The sequence below is a fragment of the Halichoerus grypus genome, chromosome 1, assembly GCF_964656455.1.
Source record: "Halichoerus grypus chromosome 1, mHalGry1.hap1.1, whole genome shotgun sequence".
Classification (NCBI taxonomy): domain Eukaryota; kingdom Metazoa; phylum Chordata; class Mammalia; order Carnivora; family Phocidae; genus Halichoerus; species Halichoerus grypus.
Window position 1 is genome coordinate 29,493,188 of NC_135712.1, and position 24,838 is coordinate 29,518,025.

The window sequence follows — 24,838 nt, forward strand, 5'->3', positions numbered from 1 at the left end:
GATTGATTAAAAAGGTAAAGAATTACAATCCATTGTGTTACATGCCATGACAAAGTAGGTATATGAGATGGTGTGGCTATTGTTGCTACCAGAAGTTAGGGAAGGCTGACCACAGAAGATGAGTCCTTAAATGTTAAGCAGAAATTAATAGAGAAGTGGAAAGCTCCTTTTTACATAAAAACAGCACAAAAAAACAAAGCAACTTATGTAAAGGCATAAAAGGGCATCATGTGTTCAGAGAGCAATGTGAAGTTAAGATAATGGGAGTATAGGAAGGATAGTGGGGAGTGAGGAGCAAGGACAAAAGGGTAAATAGCCATGAATTCAATGCCACAGGTACAGAGCTTTTTAAGTAGAAGAGCTGCCTGGTTGAATCTTACCCTTATAAAATATAGCCCCTTTGTTAACTGTGAGATTGTTCAGGAGGAAGTGACAAGTTAGTAGAAACAGTAGAGTGGGAGGGAGTGTCGAGGCTTTTGTCCTTACCTCCTACAGGTGTCTATACAAATATTGCCACTTTATATAAACAGACCCTGATTACCTTATTTGTGTAACAGCCTCTGACACCATTTATCCCCATTTTCTACTTTATTTTTCTTTTTAAAAAAATATTTCATGAACAGCTGAATTATGATGTTCCCACTAGAATGTAGGCTTTATATTTGTTGGGTTCATTACCATAGCCTCTGTGTCTAGAATATTGCCTAGGACATAGAAGCTACTCAGCAAATACTTCTTTTTTTTTTTAATTAAATGAGTGATTTTTCCAAATGTGAATATACGAGGACCTGAACTAGCAATCACCATGGGCATGGAGTAGTGGACACAATAGACTCAAGAAGCTCTTCTAAATTAAAATCAATAAAACATATTTGGTGATATGGTAGATAAGGAAAAAATAGAAGAGGGAATTCCTTCATTCCAAGCATGAGAAACAGGATGAATTATCACCGTGATAGAATGTAATAGGGAGAAGAAGTTTGGGATGGAGATAATAAAGTCAGTATCAGACATATTGAACAACAGGGCCAATAGAATTATAGATGTGGAACTTGGGAGAAAGATCTGAGTTTAAAGTAGAGATTTATAAATGATCAAAAAAATGATGGCAGTAGAAGACATTAAGTACAAAAGTCAAATAGCATAGGAAGAGAGTAGAAATACTGTAAAGTTTAGAACATTGGGGAAAATCTTAAGACCAGGAAAGAAACTGATAATTTTTAAATGAGTATTAAGGATAGCAAAAGTTCCATTGTTTCATTCCAAAGTTTTTATAGATTTGGAATTGAAGGAACCATTAGGAGTCTTTGAGATTGACCACCATTCATCATGGGGTTAAAGCACATTTTTTTTTTTTTTTAAGTAAAGGATGGAGAGGAAAAAATAACACTTTTTTTTTTTTGTCAGCATATTTTGTGAGGTTTTTTTTTTTTTTTTTTGCATTTTAAAGTGGAGACATTATTGAGGTTTTAGATATCAAAATTGTGTAGGCTGACAACTGAACTCAGTCTCTTTGGTGACCGTAAGGCAATGGTGATATCTATATAGTGATGGCCTGTCCCTCACCACTTGACTGACAGGGCCAGCATCTGAAGGGGGTCCCTCCTGTTTCTAAAGCCTATACTTTCCATGGTTTGCTCTCTGACTTATTTCCTATTGAAAGACTGCCTGTGGTTCTATATGTTACAAAGCAGCAGTAATTGAATCTTTAGTATCTCTTTAACTCATGTTAGCATGTAGCCTTTCTCTGGTGCATATCCTTTCTCTCTTCTTTAAATAGACCACAAAAATTCCATTAACAGCAATCTCTACAATGACGGCCATATGATGGTTAGTATTTCTGAATTGCTTAGTAAAGTAGACTTGTGAAGCCACCATATATTGGTAAGCTTATTCTAACTTATACCTGGAAAACTGTCCCTTCCCCACTCTCAGCCTATTGTTTGTAAGGAGATCGGGAGTGATTACTATCTTCATGGAAAAAAATCCAAAGAGTCAATGATATGCAAGACTTTTGTTGGGATTTCTGAGAAAAAGGCAGACACTTTTTTATTCTTTGCTGAGAGAATATGAAAAACAGCTGCTGCCATCTTATAATCATAAAGGTAAGAACCTTAATATGAAGCTAAATAGAAGACTATGAACCTAAGGAACAGCAAGAGAAAAAATAGTTGCTAATAAGTTCTTCATAAAACTACACATAGACTTTTCAGTTATATGAATTAAAAATTGCTATGTTACTTTGGCCATCTTGTTTGGTCTTTCTTTTCTCAGAGTCCTAATTAATACATAGATCACATGCCATTAGTTGTGCTACACACTTTATAAACATTATATCATATAGTCCTCACTGTAATTCTGTGAGGCAGTTATCACCATTTTATAGATGCAGAAGAGGAAGAACAGAGAGATTAAGAAATTTATCCAAAATCACATTGTTAATTGAGGAGCAGATGCAGAATTTGAACCCCAACCCTATTCTAAATCCTATAGTTGATTACATACCATATTACTTCATCTGTCTTGACCAGAATTTGGCTACACATTAGAATTTCCACTATAATATCTGGCTTGAATTTCCCTCCAAGCTCTTTCTCATTCTAGTCCATCTCATTGTCATGTCCACAGAATAGTTTAAAAGTACAGGCTTTATATTTCTATCTATGTCTATGTAGAGAGACTGAAGAATTTCCATCTTACAGAAAAGAATCTCATTAATAATAGTCCTTGCTGCTCAAGAGGCAATTAGGATATTCTCCATAGACTCATCCAATCCCCGGTCCACATCTTATTCAGTGAAACATACGGAAACCTAGCTTAATTAAATTAATACAATAAAATTAGTACTTAAGAATTCAGAATGTGTCCAGGTTAGTACCAGCTATATTACTTAGGTGATCTTTAGATGTTTTTCTGTTAGAAAACCTGATATAACACCTGTGTGCTTGGAAATGCTGAGTGTGCACTTAAAACTTACCCATGATCTGCTTCAATGTTTGTGTAACACAAAGTCCCCAAATATATACATATATATTTGAGTATATGTATAAACATATATTTAAGGGTATTTTTAAAATTCTTAAGAATTATCAACTATAAAAATAGATCTAACTGTATTGAGTCATTTGGAGAATAATTTTTAAGTTGGCTCTGATAATTTGATCTGGCTAATAGTCTAGTGAGTTGCACATACAAAAGATGGGAGAATAAACGTGCAATAATGTTAGCTGATATATATACATGTGTATATATATGTGTACATATATAATATTATATATATTACATGCATGAGTCTGTGTGTGTGTATTTCATTCTCAAAGATACCTCAGAATATGTCCTACTTTAGTTAAATGTTATAGAAATGCCATGCAACTTTGTGTTCTTTCCTAAATCTGATTTACAAAAAACTAAAGTTCTCCATCAAGGAATCCCAATTTTTGTTATCAGTTTTAAAAGGTGAATTAAAAAATCACAAACATTGCATATTATAATTTTTTAGTAGAAGTAAATTAAGAAGGGTTTTTTTAAAATTAAAAAGTATATTTTGGACTTCTGGTTTCTGGTTCAACTTGTTAAAGAGCTTGAAAATCACCACTTTATCCTAATGATAAGGAAAAAAACATAACAAATAGAAAAATTAACAGTTCTTCTTAGATCCATCAGAGGAGAGAGGTCACAGGAAAAATTTATTTCCCCAAAATTAGAGAGACAGATAGGTAGATAAAGAATCACAACTTACTGGCATAGAAACCCACTGGCAGTAACCTCCACAGGAACCAATGCAGAGCAGGAAAATCTGAACTGTAATTGATGAGTTACTGGAAGTTCAGTGTGGACAACTATGCAAGTTAAAAACACCAGGGGACCCAGCGATAGGGGGCCCTCATACTTTTGTGAGTTTTACCACCAGGATCTCTTCCAGGTCTTCATAGTATATATTGAAGAAAAATCCCCTGATGCTTCCGGCAGAGGGAGGAGAAGAGGAACCATCTGACATATGCCAGAGCATCCTATATTTCTCGATAAGGCTGCTGTCAAGATACACTGTTTTACCAGAGCCTACCCTAACTGGAGGAAGAGAAATACCCAACTCCAACAACCTCTAATCCTCCCAAGTGCAGGAGGGGAAATACATAAATCTAGCCCCCTCTAGCCATCTTTTCCTATGTAATGGGAGTGGGAGGAAACTGAGAAGGACCAATAAAGTTCACAGAACCAGGGACATGAGCTCCCCCAAACTCTTAGACCTACTTATAGGACTATAGCATGCTATTTCTTCCCCCATCCCTTACCACTTTATTACTCAATGCCTATTTAGTGCAGTATATCATGGTTGCCTTTTAACAAAAAATTAGAAGGCATACTAAAAGGAAGAAACACACTTTGAAGACAACTGAACACACATCAGAACCAGAGTTAGATATGGCAGAAATGTTGCAATTATCAGAATGAGAATTTTTTAAAAATTATGATTAATATGCTCATAGATTTAAAGGGAAAAGCACACAACATGCAAGAACACATGGGAAATGTAACCATAGAGATGGAAATTCTGAGAAAGATTCAAAAAGAAAAGCTAGAGATCTAAAACACTGTACCAGAAATGAATGCCTTTGATGAACTGTGGGACAACTACAAAAAGTAAAACATACACATAATTGGAATACCAGGAGAAGAAAGAAAGGAACAGAAGCAATATTCAAAGTGATAATGACTGGTAATTTCTTCAAATTAATGTCAGATAACAAACCACAGATCCAGGATTCTCAGAAAGCATTAAGCATCAAAAAATGAAGAAGTAAAGAATGAAAAAAGAAAAAAAAAAAAACCCTCATACACCCTATACCTAAGCAAATCATTCAAACTTCAGAAAAGCAAAGATTAGAAAAAAAAATGAAAGACACTAGAAGGGGGGAAAAACACCTATAGAGACATAAAGAATTACATCTGACTTCTCTTCAGAAACCATGCAAGCAAGAAGAGAGTGAAATGAAACATAAGGGATGAGAGATAAAACCCACCAACCCAGCATTCTGTACCATGTGAAATTATGCTTCAAAGTAAAGGAGAAATAAAAATTTTCTCAAAAAAAAAAAAAAAGGATCTATCCTGTGAGCAATGTTAAAATAAGTTCTTTAGAGAGAAGAAATATGACATAGGTCAGAAACTTGGAACTACATAAAGAAAGGAAGAGCATTTGAAAAAGAATAAGTGAAGGTAAAATAAAAAAACATTTACTTTTCTTATTCTTAATCTATCAGATAACAGATTGTTCAAAATAATAATAGCAATGAAGTATTTGAAGTATTTGATTATGAAGTATTTGATTGTTCAAAATAATAATAGCAATGAAATATTTGAATAATAGCAATGAAGTATTCTAATGTGTAAGTATTCTTATGTATAAATGAAATGAATTGAATAATGGCAATGATACAAGGGATGAGAGGAAGGAATTGGAAATATTTTTTGTTGTAAGGTACTCTTACTACACATGAAGTGGTATAGTGTTATTTGAAAGTGAGCTTAGATTAGTTGCAAATATATATGGCAAACTCTAGGGCAACCACCAAAAAACAGTACAAAAAGTATAATTGATATGTTGGGAAAGGAGAGAAAATGGAATCATATAAATGTTTGATTAAAACCATGAACGACAGAGAAAGTGTGGAAGACAAAAATGGGGACAAAGAACAAAGGCAACAAATACAAAACAGTAATAAATATGGTAGGTATTAATTCAATAATTTTAATAATCACCTTAAATATCAATGAACTAAATACAATAATAATCAGAGTGTATCAAAAAACAAGACCCAATTATATGTTATTTGCAAGAAACCCATTTTAAATATTGACACATATGGATTAGAGACAAAGGGATAGAGACATGCTAACACTGATCAAAAGAAAGCAGGGCTTTGGGACCTGCAGTCTTTGGTGCAGACATGGCCAAGTCCAAGAACCACACCACGCACATCAGTCATGAAAATGGCACAGAAATGGCATCAAGAAACCCCAGTCACAAAGATACGAATCTCTTAAGGGGGTAGACCCCAAGTTCTCGAGGAACATGCGCTTTGCCAAGAAGCACAACAAGAAGGGCCTGAAGAAGATGCAGGCCAACAACACCAAGGCCATGAGTGCATGTGCCGAAGCTATCAAGGCCCTTGTCAAGCCCAAGGAGGTCAAGCCCAAGATCCCAAAGGGCGGCAGCGGCAAGCTCATTCGACTTGCCTACATCTCTCACCCCAAGCTCGGGAAACGTGCTCGTGCCTGCATTGCCAAGGGTCTCAGGCTCTGCTGGGCAAAGTCCAAGGCCAAGGCTCAAACCAAGGCTCAGACTGCGGCTCCGGCTCCGGCTCCGGCTCCAGCTCCTGTTCCTGCTGCAGCTCAAGCTTTCCACTCAATTTTACTGTGAACCTAAAACTTCTCCAACAAATACAATTTTTTAATTAAAATGTGTATGTGTGTATAAATTTACTTTGAGTTGTCCAAACTCTCAATTCATTTCACTGCTAGCTTGATGATAGAAGTGAGTAAGAAAATCCAGCTCCCCCTTTATCTTTCTGTCATTGATTCTAAATAGCTATCTAATCATTACAGAATCTGATAAACTCTTTTCTCTTTAATAGCTATGTGATTTGATTTTTCAGATCAAAAGCAATGGCTAGTGCCATAACTGCTTGCCCTAAATTAAAGAATTAGGAAATCTGATTTATATTTTCTTAATGCAGTCATCTCCTCTTTGCTAGAGTTTATCTGGGTACCCCCAGGTAAGTGATCAGGTACCCATATGCATACCTTTTGAACTTGATTTCTGTAGGGCAGAAATTTGTGATGGATTAGCTATCTACTTTATAAAATTTCATTTTAGTGATATATCCTTTGTTTAAGAATACTTACCAGGTTGGGGCGCCTGGGTGGCTCAGTTGGTTGGCGTCTGCCTTCCACTTGGGTCGTGATCCCAGGGTTCTGGGATCAAGCCCAGCATCGGGCTTCCTGCTCAGCAGGGAGTCTGCTTCACCCTCTCCATCTGTCCCTCCCCCTAGTCGTGCTCTCACTCTCTCTGTTTTCTCTCTCTCACTCTCAAATATATAAATAAAATCTTTTTTTTTTTTTTTTTTAAAGAATACTTATCAGGTCATATTTAATCTGTGAGACTATTTCCCAAAGAACTAATATTAAGAGTTCTTTGCCCATTTTGAAAATTAGTAAATGCAGACATATTCAGTGACTCAGACAACTTTAACAAAAGAGCAATTTAGAGTATTTTCTAGATAGAAATCACTGAAGACTTTCATTTTTGCATTCTTAAAAACATCTTCCTCAAATCACTTTTTATTTATCATGCTACTTATGAAGGTATTTTGCATTGCAGCCCAAATGTAGAAAACTTATTCCCCCTTTTCTGTTGAGTAAAACATGGTTGATTAAGCCTGTTTTGGGATACTTTTGAGATGTAAATTTGATTTGAACAAAGACAGTTGATTTGAGTTTTCTGGTCTTTATATTTGTCTCCTTGTGTAATCATCATTGTGTTTCTGTTGCCTTTATGTAAATGTTATAAATTCTGTCCATCATAAAATTTAGTGTATGGAAAGTCCCTGATGTCATCAGCTTGCATCCTCATTTGTTTTTATATGTGATCAATCTTGTATTTATGTGCCTTGCGTTCTGGGTGCCCTTTCTTCTCTATAACAAGTAGACATTAAAATAGCATTTTAAAATAAATTATCTTTGCCCGCCAAGAAGAGATTTTGGCATTGGTTATTCATAAGATTTCCTTTCTGTCAGACATGCATATGGCAAATATTTATGGAAAGCTCATATAGGCCAGCTTGAAAAATAATATTTATAATGTATTATACACAATATATTATATATAATCATTATAGATGCATACATAATATATAATATAAGGCATAATATATTAGGATGTGTATCATTATATAGTTATATAAGCTTTTTGTAATTTTTTTAAAAAAGATAAAGGTCCTCCTTTATAATTCCTCCCAAAAATTCAAATGGGAATTTTTTCAACAGTTAATGTTCTAAAATACCCGGTTGGGGCTTTCTCTCATGGTGGTTTTTCTATTTTAATTAAGGAGAAAAAGCCATAATATGTATTTTTATTTGTATGAATGTTTACATTAGAGATGTAAGTGACCATATAGGAAAAAAATACAGTACAAAGAGTGATAGTGATAATTTTGGAAAAAAATGACATTTTACACTATTTTGTTTATCAGCTTTTAAGATGAATGTCTCTTTCATAGCCTGTCTTGGTCAGCTTCATGAGTATAAGAATTTACAGCAACATAGTTAGAAATATCAGTGGGGCTTTCTGGTTAAGAGACCAGCAATCTAAGGTCTCTGATTTTACTCCTCAGATTTGTGAAGAAATTAAAAGTTATTGGCCAAATATATGCCAGATGCCAAAAAAAATTTCTAATAACCACAGACATGTGGAAGCCCTGAGGAAGAATGGTAGAAATGCACTGAAAAATGTAAATACACACACTCACGGACATATGCACACACACAAATCTAAAGAAATAAACAAACAAATGGACCCCTCAAAAAAAAAAAAATCTGAAGGAGAGTCCCTCAAAGTTGTCAATTCAGTGTACCTACCTTACAAGGAAAAGACTTTCAGTGACCAGATGAATGGAGCAAAGCACTCATAATCCTCAATAGCAAGCAACCCTCATTAATACTTTTCTGGAACAATTCCCCCCCAAACACAATGCCACTAAATAAAAAATACATTGGGGATTTTTGTTTATTTCCAAAGACGTAGAGTCAATAGTGAAAAAAAACTAGACTGAAAAGATTCTTGGGAGATGGATGCTCCATTTCTATCTAGCAAGAAGAATTAAGTCTTCTCCAGACTATCACATTATATCCACAGTACAATGAAGCCTACAAAATTCCACAAAGGAGAATCCATTTAGCCTCCGTTACCAAACAAGGAGACTGTATAAACATTGCTCATCTAAGGGTAAATAGATAGGTGAGCAAGGGAAACCATAAATCAAACAACATGCTTAAAAAATATCGCCTTCAAGATACTGAAGGAAATCCTTCTTCTGAAAATAAAAAGTAAATTATAGATGCTTTGTAATGTCAATAAAATTCAGCTAAGTTGGAGTTCTTGAAATAAAATAGATGAAATAGACAACAGACTGATATAAAGTGAGCTATTAGGTGGCAGTAAAAATTATACGATGTAAACAATAATCACAGGCTTAATGCCAACATGAAAAGTAATAAGAAGTGGAATTAAATTGTAGGAAGAAGTGATGTAGCAGGCACACTTAAGCTCTTCCATAATGTTAGAGGAGTGGGGAGGAGACTAAAATGCAAAATATGCAAAAGGAGAAGCTAATATGGTGGACAGAAAAGAATGATCCAAACATATAACTTTGTTTCTTAAGTTGACATCAGAACACATGGGATATAAGTAATAATTAAGACTGTGAATAAAATTTAATAAGCTGAGGCAAATTATGATTTGTGAACAAAAAAAAGACTCATTGTATAACAGGGAAAATTAATGAAGTACTGGAGAGAAACAAATGATTTTTATTTTCAATAATAAAAATTTGTTACTAATGAAAAATGAAAGAGTAATTACAAAAGAAAAAAAGCATTTTTGGGAACGTCCCTGCAACACTAAGTAAGATAAATAAGTGTATGTTGAGCTGACCCCTAACATTTTGACCCAAATTGTAACCCAAATAATGAAAATACAAATTCAGTGGTTGTTTATTTGTGAAGGAAGCAATAGTCTATTCTTTTTTAAAGGATTTTATTTAAATTCCAGTTAGTTAATATGTAGTGTAATATTAGTTTTGGGTGTACAACATAGTGATTCAACACTTCCATACAACACCTGGTGCTCATCACAAGTGCACTCCTTAATTCCCATCACCCATTTAACCCATTCCCCCACCCATCTCCCCACTGGTAACCATGAGTTTGTTCTCTATAGTTAAAAGTTTGTTTCTTGCTTTGTCTCTCTCTCTCTCTTTTTTTCCTTTTTGCTTGATTGTTTTGTTTCTTAAATCCCACATATGAGTGAAATCATATGGTATTTGTCTTTCTCTGACTGACTTATTTTGCTTAGCATAATACTCTCTAGCTCTATCCATGTCATTGCAAATGGCAAGATTTCATTCTATTTTATGACTAATATTCCATTGTGTGTGTGTGTGTGTGTGTGTGTGTGTGTATACATACCACATCTTCTTTATCCATCCATCAGCAATAATCTATTCTTTGCTATATAGGATCTCAGATAATGGGTTCATTGAGTATCAAAATTTATGGGATAAAAATAAAACTCCACCCAGAGTACAATGTATACTATTTATGCCATACTGTATATATGTGTACCACAAATATGCTCTCAGTGATTTACAAGACACATAGTTTGCTACACACCACACACATACACACAGACTCACTCATGTATATATTTTTTATTTTTATTTTTATTACTTTTAGAGAGAGCACACTTTTTTTTCTTAAAGATTTTATTTATTTATTTGACAGAGAGAGACACAGAGAGAGAGGGAGAATGGGAGAAGGAGAAGCAGGCTTCCTGCTGAGCAGGGAGGCTGACGCGGGGCTTGATCTCAGGACCCTGTGATCATGACCTGAGCCAAAAGCAGACGCTTAACCATCTGAGCCACCCAGGTGCCCCGAGAGAGAGAGCACACTTGCATGCGAGTGGGGGGTGGGGGCAAAGGGAGAGGGAGAGAGAGGATCTTAAGCAGGCTCTATGCTCTGTGAGGAGCCCAATGGGGTACTTGATCTCATGACCCTGAGATCATGACCTGAGCTGAAATAAAGAATTGGATGCTTAACCAACTGAGTCACCCAGGTGCCCCAAGACTCACTAATGTATAAACAAAGACAAGATAATCATCTGACAAATTTAATGAGAAAAAAACCACAAAAATACACATAAGCAAAATAAGGAATAGAAACTGAAGAAACAAAAATGTAGGATATCAATTTGAAGATATTGATGGCATTAATAATTTTCTAGAACAATAATTTACCAAACATTGAACTGAACATATATCAAATTGTAATAGATAACTGAAGTTTTCCTAGGTATTAAAGAAATGTCTTCATTCAATATAACAAATTTATCTTCTCCTCCAGGGAGCTAAAATGAACCCTTATTGACTGGTCTCCACAAGTAATTATTTCCCCATGTGTGTAACACACATGGCTGGAATATTCATAGACAGTCATAAGGTTCTGAGAATCCTGTGATGTTGAACAATGTTCCATTATAGATCTCAGGTTTACTTAGGCCACCTTTATAATTAATTATACTTTAAGAAAATATTCTGACTCACACTTGCAGGCTAAATGACTCATTAATAACTTTGGGATCATAAATTAGCCAACATAAATTGGGTGAAAAGAATACCCAACAGAAAAGCCCTTGAAAAATAAAAAGCATCAGGCTAATCTTTAAAAAAAAAAAACTACCCGAAATGGATGTATTTTATGGGGAAATTATGTTATTATTCCAGAAAGAGATAATACTATCTTGTTTAAATTGCCCCCAACAAGAAGGTTACTAATACATATGAGAATTTTCAGCATGGTTTTACAATGGAAACTAATATATTTGGGCATGTTCATTTATTTATTTTTGGTTTCATTGATTTGATTTGTTTTAGATTTTTGTCTTTTTGAATTTCTTTAAATTACTGACAGTAATAGTGAAGATAATAACAATTAGCACTTTGTGAGCATTAAAAATATGTTAGGCTCTGTGCTAAGTGTTTCCCAAGTATTGTCTCATTTTATCCGCACAGTAGGTATTATTTCATTCTATAGAAAAGAAAACTGAGACATTTATTTATATGACAATTCAGCTTGTGTCTCAGGTTTCATTACAGAGACTAGTTAATCAACGTTCAGTATGAACAAACATACAAGCTTCTCTGCCTTCGTCATACTTACCCTTCAGTGCAAAACACGTTAGAAAAAATAGTTGTGGGCAGACACTTAATGAAACTCTTTCTCTGCAACATGAGACTCTGACCTTGGGTTCACACTCTAGTAGTGTTCCCCTAGAAACCTAATAAGTGTAGATTGTCAACTATAATTCAACATTATTTATGATGAAAAATGACGCCGAGTCAGGCAATTGAACCTGGACTGGTAGGACATATGCAGGAGCTATGCCCGTGCATTAGAAACGCCACATTTTGGGCTTTCCTGGATGTGATGACTCCAGTATGTTGTGGGATCCCTATGTGCTGTGGTCATAGAATTGTCAAAAGAAATACTGGCTTCTTTCAGATATGAGGCTATTAGTTAGGAAAACCCTTGCCCCTCATGTCCTTGTACCCAAATGGTCCCTGGACGGTGGAACTGTTCTAGGAATTGCTTCAGGGACTTCTGTGGAGAAGAGTTTGTGATGCTGCCTTGCTGGTCAGCTGTGGTTCTTCAGTACCTTACAGCACAGCTGGGTTTCTGCGATGTCATGCCGTAGTCTAAATATTATTTAAGCCTAAGGAGACTCTCTAGTGAGCATTGTAATAGCCGAAAGTGTGCATGTGGCAGGTGGTGATAAGTATTCTGATTAGGAAAGAAAGATAGGACATATCAGAGTGGAGGTTTAACAGTGGGAATTAAAACAAAACAAACAAACAAATAAATAAAAGTGTGTCAAGGAGGATCTCACAAAGAAGGTGACCTTCTATAAGTCCTTGATAAATATTAGCTTAAAAATTAACAAAATTTTCCAAAGTCGCGTAGCTAATAAAAGGGTAAGCTGGGTTTGGTAACCTAGAAGATGTGAATTAAGCTTGTTTTTATTTCCACAAGGACATCTTGGAAATCTGGACAACAACGAAGAAACATTCTCTAAAGTTCATCTATTGATACGTAGAAGAACATAGCACTATTTGACATGCTGAAAGTTACCCATTAGTTTGCCAAGGTGAGGCAAACTAATGGGTATCTCTTTATATTCAAGAGTATGGTTCACTATCTTCATATATATGTGTCTGGTCCAGTATCATCATATACATGTGTATGAATAATATCATAACATTTGGTTCATTACAATATTCAGGATTAAAAAGAAATAGTCTCCAATTTTCTCCACAATTTTACATCAGATATTTTGCAAATTTGAAATTGAATTTCTACTTCTAGGAATTTGAACTGAATTTCAAAATCTGTTTTAAGAAATCGAGTGTATACTTCTATAGAGGATATTATTGATAAGCTAGGTACCTTTTCAAAAATACAAATTCACCAGAATGCCAAATATCTGTTTGTAGATTTTTACATGTTATGAGTATGATTTTTGGTATTTAGAACTTGCAATTTTTAAATGCAATTCCTTTGCATTACTTTAAAGTCAGTATTATAGTAACCACTGATGACATAATAAATAAAATAATTATGCAAGCCAACTGCTATAGATCCATATATATTTAAAGAGTTGTGCTGGGCCAAACGTAGGTGTCCTATAAAGACTAGTAAAGTCAATAGTCTTGTTGGTAAAATAGAAGTCAAATAAAATATAAACAAATAATTCCTATCATGACCAATTCTTTGCTTTCACACTGTTTGATTGGTATGTATTTATAAGAAGTTATCACTTAAGACACATCATCTAGATGAAACAAGGGCATATTTTGATTTGAGAATTACTGACTTTTAACAAAGTAAACCTTATGATCTAAGAGGTAATGACTGCAAATGGCTGCTTTAAATGCCATAGTGGTAGGTTCATTATTTTTTGTGCATTAAATGATGATTTTAATAAAAGTCTCGAGTTCATGTTCTGAAAGCTATTACCTTTCAGCTATTGCATATACCTCTTTGTCTAGAGGGCAAAGTGAACAACATCTCATATTTTTCTTAGGCACGATATGAAAGCATTAATTTCCTTCTGCTGCTTTGATGGAACGCAGTGCTTTGGGGCAAGTCAATGCAAAATGATCACATTTTCACTCGTAATCAATATAGCTGGCTGACAGTGGGCATCTATTTTTCATTCCAGCATACAGTAAAGTAAAATGATATGTGGATTTTCTTCAAAAGAGGTGCTTTTAGGAAACACAGATGAAAATAGCATTTTTAGCAAGCCACTGAGAAAGTTAGTTATTACTGCAACTCCTTGGCTGCAGAGACAGATGTGAGTCTGGCCTTTTCTTTTCTCCTCTTCTATCTCTCTCAATGGGATAATTTGAAAATCTGTAACTTTACTTAAGGAGTTGGCTATGAATCATAAATGACAGAATTCGTTTTTAAGGATAATATATTTAGTCCTTGTAGTGTCTCTGTGGACTCCTTGACTTCTAAACACCCATTATGTTTTATGTGAAGAGCATAGATCTGCATTTTGTGCTGAAAAAAACGTAATTACCAAATTGCTGCAGGTCCATTTTTTTTTCTAAGTCATATATTTTCTACTCATGAGATTTTCTAAAATATGAATAAGCTAAATTATAGAAAATGTCTCAAATTACAGTTAGCTGATTTTGACTGAAAAGCAGTGGATATTTGATGTTGAAGTTGAAATGTTAGAATGCTTGGAGAAAATGACTAACAATAAAAGAACTAACTTTTATAAACTCTATAGGATCCTTTGAATTTCATGGTCATACCAAAAATGTATATTTTACTTGTTTAAATTCTATAAAATTTTATTGTCTTTCTATAAATTTTTGCATTTATTCAAATGGTTAGGAAAATGACTCATCAAGAATAGAAGGGAAGAAAAGGAGGGAAAAAGATGAGGAAGGAGAGGGGGAGGGAGGTAGAAAGGGGTTCTTTAGGGCTGGCAGATCCCATGGGCAGAAATTGCTTTGCTTCTGTAGCCTTTTGGTTATGTTGCCATGGATTCTGTCACTGATATATTGGCCAAATTTTCAGCAATCTTGTTAGGGTAGTTTTCAATTGTAGGTGAGGGATAGGTTAAAGCTGGTGGTTCTTATTTTGTTTCATAAGTGTCCAGATTGTGTAGGTTTGTAAAAATCACTGGGCTCATGGGGTCATGACTGTACTTTAACAACCAGAAAGAGTATTGAGAAGATCAAGTGGAACAGATTTCTGTAACTGTTCATCATTCAGTTACTTGGAACCATGAATCCTTGGGCAATTCTTTCACCTTGATTTGTTTTAGTGTCTAGGAACTGACTGATGATATTGTGCATCTTGATTGATTTTAGAATACCAGTTTGGAAGAGAAACATCATGATTGATTTCCAATTCAATGGAATCACCATACTTTAAAGCATTATCTTTTGTTGTTTTGAAATAATACATACACAAATCCATCATGCTGATAAAAGAGTCAACTATTAAATGCCTATATGGAATTAAATGTGAAGACCACTGTTTATCTGCTTCCTGCAACCTCAAGACTAGAGTTAAATATATTTTCAATACTGTGTTTACCTTTCCAGTCCTATTCCTGTACATTTTCAAACCTTTTTATGAGCACACAGATACTGAAAAAAAAGGGATTAAACTGCAGGTTGTATTAATGTTCTATTGCTGCATAATAAATTACCATAAATAGAGTGGCTTATAAAAGCATAAATTTATTAGTTCACACTTACATAGATCTGAGATCTGGCATGGCTCAACTAGTTTCTAACTTTTTGGTTTCACAAGGCTGGAATGAAGATGTTGGCCAGGCTTAGCTCTTACCTGGAGACTGGGAGGAAGAAAATGCTTATTTAGACTGTTGGCAGAATTCAGTTCCTTGCAGCTATAGATTTGCAATCCTTGTTTCCTTGCTGGCCATTGGCCAAGAGCTGTCCTCAGCTACTGGAGGCTGCCATGTCTTTTGATATAGCTCCTCTAACTTCAAAGCAACACCAGTGTGTCAAGTTCTCATGCTTTAAATATCTCTGACTTCCCTTCTACCCTCAGCCAGGAGAAAGCTCTGCTTTTAAGAGTTTTTTACATTGGGCCCACATGGATAATTCAGAGGAATCCCTTTATTTTAAGGTCAACCGATTAGATGCACTCAGTACATCTGCAAAGTCCCCTTTGCCATGTAAGGAAACATATTTGTGGAAGTAACACCAGGCAGAGGTGAACCTGAAGGCCAAAATTCTGCCTCCACACTTCAGTTTGTGTGCAACTTGCTTTATTCACTTAGCAACATGTCTTTGAAATCTTTCTGTGGATCTAATGTTTCTGTGTTCTTCCCATTTGTATTTCTTTTATATGATGTCACTGTACTTCTTCCGTGGCATGGATATAGCATATAATATTTAGTCATTTTCCTGCTTGTGGAAGTTTCAGTTGGAAAATGTTTAATATTATATATGATAAGAGGCAATGTTAGATTAGTGGTTAAAAAAAAATTAGGTTTCTGAAATCTAATGGCCTGAGTCAATTAATGGCCCCACTACTTTACTCAGTATATGAACTGAGTCAGTTATTTAACTTCTTTGGACTGTATTTTTGGTTTATTTGTAAAAGATGAGTGATAGTATTTATTTCACAGAGTTGTTAGGAAGATTAGGTAACATAATAGAGGTAAAATGGTTATCCTGGCAGAAAATATTCACTGAAGTAATGTGAATAATTTCCATGCCTTGCCAACATGAATATTTCTATGGTGTAATTTCCTTAGAAGTAAGATTTAGATTGACACCAATGCACTTTTAACTTAGATAAGGCCAAATTGCTTGATGGTAAATCCATCCTTGTAAAAAAGACATATTTTTCCTGACCCTCTAATACTGGATTAAGTGCTCCTTATATAACAAGTATTTATTAAGTACTTATGATATACAAGATACCTGCTAAGTGTCATTGCAATACAACTGTGAGCAAAACAGGCATGGTTCTTGCTTGTTGAATTTACAATTTCATAATTTGTCAGTAAATGAACAAGATAATCAAACATTTTATTTTATTTTACTTTTTAAAAGTTCTTTATTTTTTTAAAGATTTTATTTATTTATTTGACAGAGAGAGAGAGGGAGGGCACAGGCAAGGGGAGCAGCAGAGGGAGAGGGAGAAACAGGCTCTCTGTTGAGTAGGGAGCCCGATGTGGGGCTCAATCCCAGGACCCTAGGATCATGGCCTGAGCCGAAGGTGACGCTTAACTGATTGAGCCACCAAGGTGCCCCATTTTACTTTTTTAAAGATTTATTTATTTTAGAGAGAGAGAGAGTACGGGGGAGGGACAGAGGGAGAGGGAGAGAGAATCTCAAGCAGACTCTGCACAGAGCCTGGAGCCTGACTCAGGGCTGAACCTCACAACCTGAGACAAAGCCAAGAGTCAGACACAAGTGACTATGCCCCCCAGTCACCCTGATAATCATACATTTTAATTATAAATTGTGATTAGTGCTATGTAAAAAAGGATCGGAGAATTAAGGAAGCATATAACAAGGAATCAGATCTTGTCCAGGGAGTTAAGTTGCCATCCTAGAGATAATGTTAATTTAGGCTAGAATAGAAGAAAGAGGTGATGAGATTGCTTCTCAAAGGAAATGAAATTATCAAGGCTTACTATTAAATTGGAAGGTAATTATCAAGATAGGTAAGTTTCTACCTTGCAAAAAACTATATAGATAATAGTGCTATTCATTAAGATAAGGGAAAATGGAGGAAGTTTGAGTCAGGAGGGGAAGATCATGCTTTTGAACATAGGCATATTGAATTTGAGACACCCCAAGGGAGATGTCAAATATACAGTAAAATATATAGAACTTGGAAGAGGTCTGGGGTGGATATAGATATTTTGGAGTTTGGGTTTTCAAGTGGTAATTAAAACCATAGAGAAATATGATATCATGCAGCTCTTTAAAGATCAGAGCTGTACCATTCAATACAGGAACCACTAATGGCATGGGACTTCTCAGCACTTGAAATATGGCTAGTCTGAAGCTAAAATTATACCAGATTTTGAAATTTAGTAGGAAACAAAGTATGTAAAATATCTCATTGATAATTATTTATATTGATTGCATGTTGAGATGATAATATTTTGGCTATATTGTTATTAAAATTAGTCTCATCTGTTTCTTTTTACACTTTTGATGTAGCTTCTAGAATATTTAAAATTATACATGGGCCATTTATGACTCACATTATATTTCTATTGGATAGTGGTGGTACAGTGACAAAAAAAGGAGTGCCTATGTTTGAACTTTAAGAAAATATTTAATGTCTTGGTAGAAATTGCTCAGCTGCAAAGGATGTTGTGAAGAGCAATCAGACTAGAAAGAGAAAAATAATACTTAAAAGCAAAGAAAAACTATGTTTTGAAAGAAAGTGTGCTTTATTGAATATTGCTCAGAGGTCAAAAAAGATACAGATTGTAAAGTGTGCATTGGATTTATGACTAGGGATTTTTAGAAAGCTGTGACATTTATTTTGGTGGAGGGGGATGAGTTGAAGCCAGCTTTCTGAATGTTGATGAACAAACTGAATATAAAGAATTGGAAATTGGGAGGGCAGACAAATCTATGAAATTCAGCTATTAAGGGGAAATAGGATAAAGTGACATGTTTTAATACAAAGAGATTTGAACATATTTAAAAAACAAGAGAATTATCCAGAAAAGAAGGAAAGGTTTCAGATACAGGAGAAACTAGAAATATTGGATAGTATGTAGATTCTTTGAAGTAGAGTCAGAGAGCCCTCATACCAGAGCACTCATCACATGTTAAATAAGTATATGTTTATCTGTCAATATGTATCATTAAACTATAGCTCCAGGAAGACAGGAGTCATTTCTTCTTCCTTATCTAACTCTCAACACCTGCTATGAAGTATTCTGTTCCTAATATAGCTTCAAGGTATGTTTACTAGGGGAAGCAAACATGAATGTTGAATATATATAAGCTTGCTATATAGATCATAATCACAAAGAACAGTTCTTAGATACCAGATTGTTGTTGAAGAAAAAAGAATTCTTGATGTTCATAATGCACAATAGGAGGAAAGAAGAGAAGGCATTATATACTGATTAACAGCTTATACTATAGACTCTGTGGATGCTAGAACCACTGGAAGCTGGGAAGCTTAATAAAAATATATTAACACCGGGGTGGGACCTGCCACAGGGCCAGTGAAAAATAAATGAATAAAACTCAAGCCACCTTCCCCCTGCATGCCTTCAAGTCTAGGCAATTGGTATTACTGAGTTTCTTGATATCCGTTATAACTTTATTCTAGGCTCCAAGTTAAATTATTTTGTCATTTTCCACTTTACTATTGTCTTAGTCAAGCTGCTGCTGTTGAAACCATGTATGTACTGAGGTTGTTTGCCAGGACGAGGGTGCCTATAAGCCTGAATGAATATGAGAACAACCTAATGTTTGGGGATGCCTTAATGGTTGGATTTTTCTTGTTTTCTGCTTCCCTGGTGCATTTCCACTTTTCCTGGTTATATATCTTCTCTGTTGGTCTTAGATATATGTGGTGGGAACATACAAAGTCCAAGGACAGGGCTGTCTGAACAGTGGTCTCATTCTGTTATAGATCAGTGTATTTATTATTTTCTAGAAAACGAATTTGGAGGAAATATGAGGAAGTTCAAGAGATGCTATATTTTGAGTAGGTAACATTTAATGAGCACTTAAATTTTCCATAGATTGCTGAAGCATTTTAGAGTATTAATTCATTTAATCCTGAAACCAACTTTTGGGGTAGATAGTGCCTTATTGTCATTATCAGCATTGTTATCATCTTCATTGCATGAATGAGAAAAGAAGGACACAGACGCTTTAGGTAACCAATCTAAACCCACACAGTTAGTAAGTGCAGAGACAGGGATTTGAGCCCAGCCACTCTGACTCTAGGTTCCTAGCTTGGATCTACTAACTTATTTGGATTTGGTAAAGCCAGATAGAAATAAACTCTTAGTAGTTATACTCAAATAATAACAGGAACTTGGTGATCTTATGAAGTAAGTTGAAAGCACTAATTTGTTTGTTTGTTTCGTTTTGTTTTTTAAGCTATAAAGGAAAGATGCGACATTGCCGTGAGATCTGGCCTTATATGCAACTGTGGCTTTATCAACAAGTGAAACCCCCATCAGTCTCAGTGTCCTTCTTTGTAAAGTCAGTTGGTTAGACTAATTATCAATAAAGTCATTTAGAGCCATGAAATGATGGGATTTTTGAATATTTTTGGAATATTCCAATTAATAGATTTCATGTTTAAAATAATCATCTTAGCAAGTAGGCTGCTAGATAGCAAATGATGAATATGTAAGTGGAAAAGGACACTATTACACATTTTCAGTGAAATCTTTATGAGAGAAATCTCTTTAATTTTTCTTTTAAAACATTTAGCAAGGGTGATGGATGACTAATTAGATGTTAATTGTTCATGTCTACTGATTAGGAAACTTAGGAAGGGTTTTTATAGCGTTGATTTAATAGGGAATGACACTTGAATCTTACCCGTAATTAGCTTATTACATTTGGCTGCTATTTGAGTTTGTGCTATGGGAATGATTTAAAGAGATTAATCTTTTTCAAGGACCACGTAAGTGCTGATACCTTACCTTAGAACACCTTCCAAATTTGCTGAAACAATGATGACCCTGATTCTATGTGATATATTGATACACTTGTTAGGTTAAGGGGAAAAGCAAGAGATTTAGCTTTTGGGTAAACCCTAACTCTCAATATCCATAATTGAAAGGTTACACAGTTAACAGCCTTATGCCTCCTTTAACGGGGGATATTTCAGAGTACTGAACAATGCAAAATCCATTTTTCAATGTGTACATCAAAAAAGAAACTATTCTCTTTCTTGCCAAAACTTGTGTATAAACCCTTCTTTCATCCCAGATTGACGGAGAACTGCCAACAGCAGAGGAAAGAGAATAGAGTGAGAATGCTCAGCTTAGATAAAGAAAACTGCAGAAATACTTCCAAGAATGAATTAACAAACACTTGTATGCCTGATATCCAGCTTAAGAAATGCAACATCATGAACAGTATTGAGGTCTGGGTGTTACCTGAGGTTGGAGTACATTATTTCCAGGCATATCTTTATATTTTTACTACATATTTATGTATCTCTAAACAATATGCTTGTGTTCTTTCATTGTTGGAATTTTATGGAGCTTAATAAATGGCAATCTTTTTCTTTGCCTGAGTTCAGAGAAATAGAATAAGTTGGTAGCTAGAGATCGCTGGATAGCTAGCAAAGAGAGAGAGACTTAGCTGTACAACAACAATGAACTCCTGAGATCTGAACTCCAGAATTAGAGTTACCTACTCATTGCTTAGAAAGACAGAACGATCGCAGACCTTCCTATATGGAGGTAAATCATACTACCCATAGGAGCAGATCAGAAGGCATCTCTGTGAGTCCAGCTAACCCCCAGTAAGGAAGAAGTGTGGAGCAGAGTATCTGCAGAAACCAAGGAAAGAACACAGAATCACCAGAGAATTCCTTTGTCCATAATTAACAAGGGTTATCACCACCTACTTCCATAAGGAGGAAGGGAAAGTTTATTTAAAAGCCCCAATGTATAATAATTTTAGTTATTGAGTAAATTTATGTATAACTTAAAGTTCTAGTAGACAGAATTTTATTTCGAGTTACAAGCTTAATCATTATTCTTTCCCGTTTTCAGAAAATCCTGAATGAAAAGATCTCTTGAGATAGTGCTATATCACGAGATTAAGTGGACTAAGTGGATCCTGTTTGTAGGGACAAGATTTTTTAATCTGGAGTTGGAAAAGGCAAATGTGTAAGACTGCTTACAAAAATCTGTCCTACCTTACTTTACTACATGCTCCTGTTGGATGACTCAGAGTGAATCATAGTTATTCCTTGCCACAAAGCAATTCCACAAAAATAAAAACAAAATAATCTGTCTGTTTGAAAGTACGTATTTATACATTAATTCACAGTAAGAACATATGTATTTATATAGATAGATTGTACATAATTCAAAATAAAATATACACATTTAAAAATATATGTCTCAAGTTTACAACTATGTATATAGCTTTTGAGTATCCAGACAAATAAAAACTTATCTCTTTTCCACAGTTTCCATGCCACACTCATTGTTATTTTAATGGAGCTGCTAAAGAGTTTTGAGTCATGGCTTACTTAGCTTCATATAGACAGATAAACTTTCTTCCATGTCCTTAAATAATACCTTAAACTTGAAAATCCATTTCAAAATATAAATTGAATGAGAAAATGCAAGATGATCCAAACAAATGAAAACCATTTCAGGAAAACTAACAGCATCCGCGTTTTAGAAAAGATGGTAGGACAATAAGAGAATTTTTAACTCTTTGTAATGATTTTTGACTGACTTACAGTAGAAGGATAATAGGACAATTTCTTGTTGTTTGAGAAATGGGGAAAATGCCAAGGGACTAGCTATGTTTCATGTATGGTTCATTCCTTGTTTGCTATCATAAGGGGAAAATGGTATCCTCAAATACCACTGGATATGGTATTTGAGAATCATCCAATTTGATGTCGCCTCTGTGTGGCTGCAAGTATGCTTGGATATGTATTCAATATTAGAAGACACAATATGTAATGGAAATAATCAAAAATCAAATTCAAATATCAGTCAGTGGAAAAGCTACCACATTATATCTGCGTACTTTCGTAAACATTCTCTCATTTGAAGTTCACAATAAAATGAGTAGATGTTATCCCATTTTATTGAGGAGGGAAGCTGACAGGGCTTTATTCAAGTTGACGTAGCTACTGTTACTGCTTCCATCATAGAGATGAACAAGCTGAGGCACAGAGACTTAAATGACTTATCCAAGCTCACTCAGCTGGGAAGTGAGTTATAAACACAGTCGGTCTGACTTTGGAGACTGTGTGCGTAACTACTACACCATATGATAGAGGCAATGAGAAGGCAAACTTCTTCATCTAGGTCAAAATATATTTACCATTGTATTCAAAGACAGTCTCAAGCAACTCTAAAAATACCAAATCTAGTGACTTTTCTCCTCAGGCTTCATTTTATTTAATTCCACTGAAACACTGGATGCCTTTGGACAAATTCTCTTCTTAAAACTCTCTTTCCTTTGGCTTCTACATAGGGAAAAATAATCTTATATTTGCATGGTGTTTTACAGTTACTTTTACAAACATCATTTTATTTTCTGTATATAGAGTTTGGGCTATGTTGGGAAAGTCTTGTGATAACCATTGTGTGGATAAGGAAATGAATGTACAGCAATGGTCAATGACTGGTGGTAAGTAGAGAAACCACATCTAAAACTCCTGCCTTTACGTGAACTGGTCTCACACAGTTTCCATTAAAGAATGTTGCCTCCTTAAGATTTGTTTTCCAACTGGATGAATTAGATACTCTTTTTTTTTTTTAAACTTATTTATTCATTTACTGAGAGAGAGAGAGAGAGAAAATGGGTGAGGGTGGGGGAGAGGCAGGGGGCAAGGGAGAGAATCTCAAGCAGACTCCCTGCTGTGTGGAGCCCCAGGTAGGGCTTGATCTCACCACCCATGAGATCATGACCTGAGCCAAAATCAAGAGTTGGTTGCTTAACTGATTGAGCCACCCAGGCGCCCCCTAGATACTCTTAAAGTTAATATTTCTTTTACTCATATTGGACCATCTCTAAATTTGTTGATTATGATTAGGTGTTACTGAGATGGGGTTTAGAATAATTGTTGCCATCTTAGCAAAATATTGTGTGTTTGCAGTGTTTAGGAATGTATCAATTACTGCCACGAAACCAAGCTATAGTGTAATGCATCCAGGGGATGTCACATCTGAATTAAAAATAATGGACTAATTTATTCATTAAATTCTCTATGTGCATATGTAATATTGGTAATGTATAATTTATTTCTTAGGCTTCCTGATGCCTTTATAACAGCCTACTGCCATCTACTGGGTTTTGTTCAGAACTGTCCTGTTAATCACCAAATTAGAACTATAAGTTTTATGAGTTTTAAATCTGAGAGCTTGATATTGAGAATTCAGTGACTTTTAACCTCTTTCTTCCTATTATAGATTATGAAATTTAATGGAAAACTGGTTTAGTTTTTCTTATTTAGTATAATTTACCATTTCACCTCACCTGGCATTTGGAATTCAGATCTTTCCGGTAAATTACCTTGAATATGATTACTTTGATTTTGAGGTTCATATCAACTTTTTAATTTTATTGTATTTTAGCCTTAGATTTCATTCTTTAAAGTTTTGTTAAACTTTCTCATCCTTCTGTATTTTGAATTATATATACCAGTTACTTCTCCTATTTAAACTGGAAGGTAAAGTCTTAAGATAGCCCAAATCTCTGAAAATGATTCACAACTAATGAGAAGGTAATAACAATAACATATAATATTACTTTTTGCAGAAATAAATACAATTATAAGTAAACTTTTAGTTTTTGTATATTGAAACAAATTATTCATAGGATACAAATTATTATGTTTCCAATCACATGCTGCTGATAGAATTTAATTTTAAGGTTGGAATTTTGTTTTTATTTATATTTTGTAAGTATTATTTTGTTTTTAAAATAGGATTAGAAGTCTGATTAGGCTTTACAGGTATTAATTTATTCACTGATTTCAGTTATATTAGATAATGTAGTAGTAATTGTTACTACTTCATCTATTATGTTTTTCAAAGCACTTCTTTGTGCTTTTTTTTTTTTTAGCCTTCTTTCATAATAACTGACATGGAGAAAATGTTTTCCAAAATCATTAAAAATACTGATACTGATTTTAAATAGTTTAGCAATATTGAAATTATTGCCAGAGGGTTTCCTGATACACAATAGAGCCCACAGTACCATCAACAATGATACAGGCAAGTACTTTATAAATGGGT

The 24,838-nt window shown here is 34.7% G+C and overlaps 2 protein-coding genes across 5 annotated transcripts in view; both read left to right on the forward strand.

Moving 5' to 3' along the window:
• The window catches only part of ROBO2 (roundabout guidance receptor 2), a 1,625,448-nt gene that overhangs the window by 148,133 nt on the left and 1,452,477 nt on the right, over positions 1-24,838 (forward strand). The window lies entirely within an intron of this gene.
• LOC118536351 (large ribosomal subunit protein eL29-like) lies at positions 5,925-6,421 on the forward strand. The gene is given in 2 exon segments (XM_036093059.2): positions 5,925-5,976; positions 5,979-6,421. Coding segments are annotated over 2 exon segments (471 nt in total). The 5' UTR covers positions 5,925-5,948.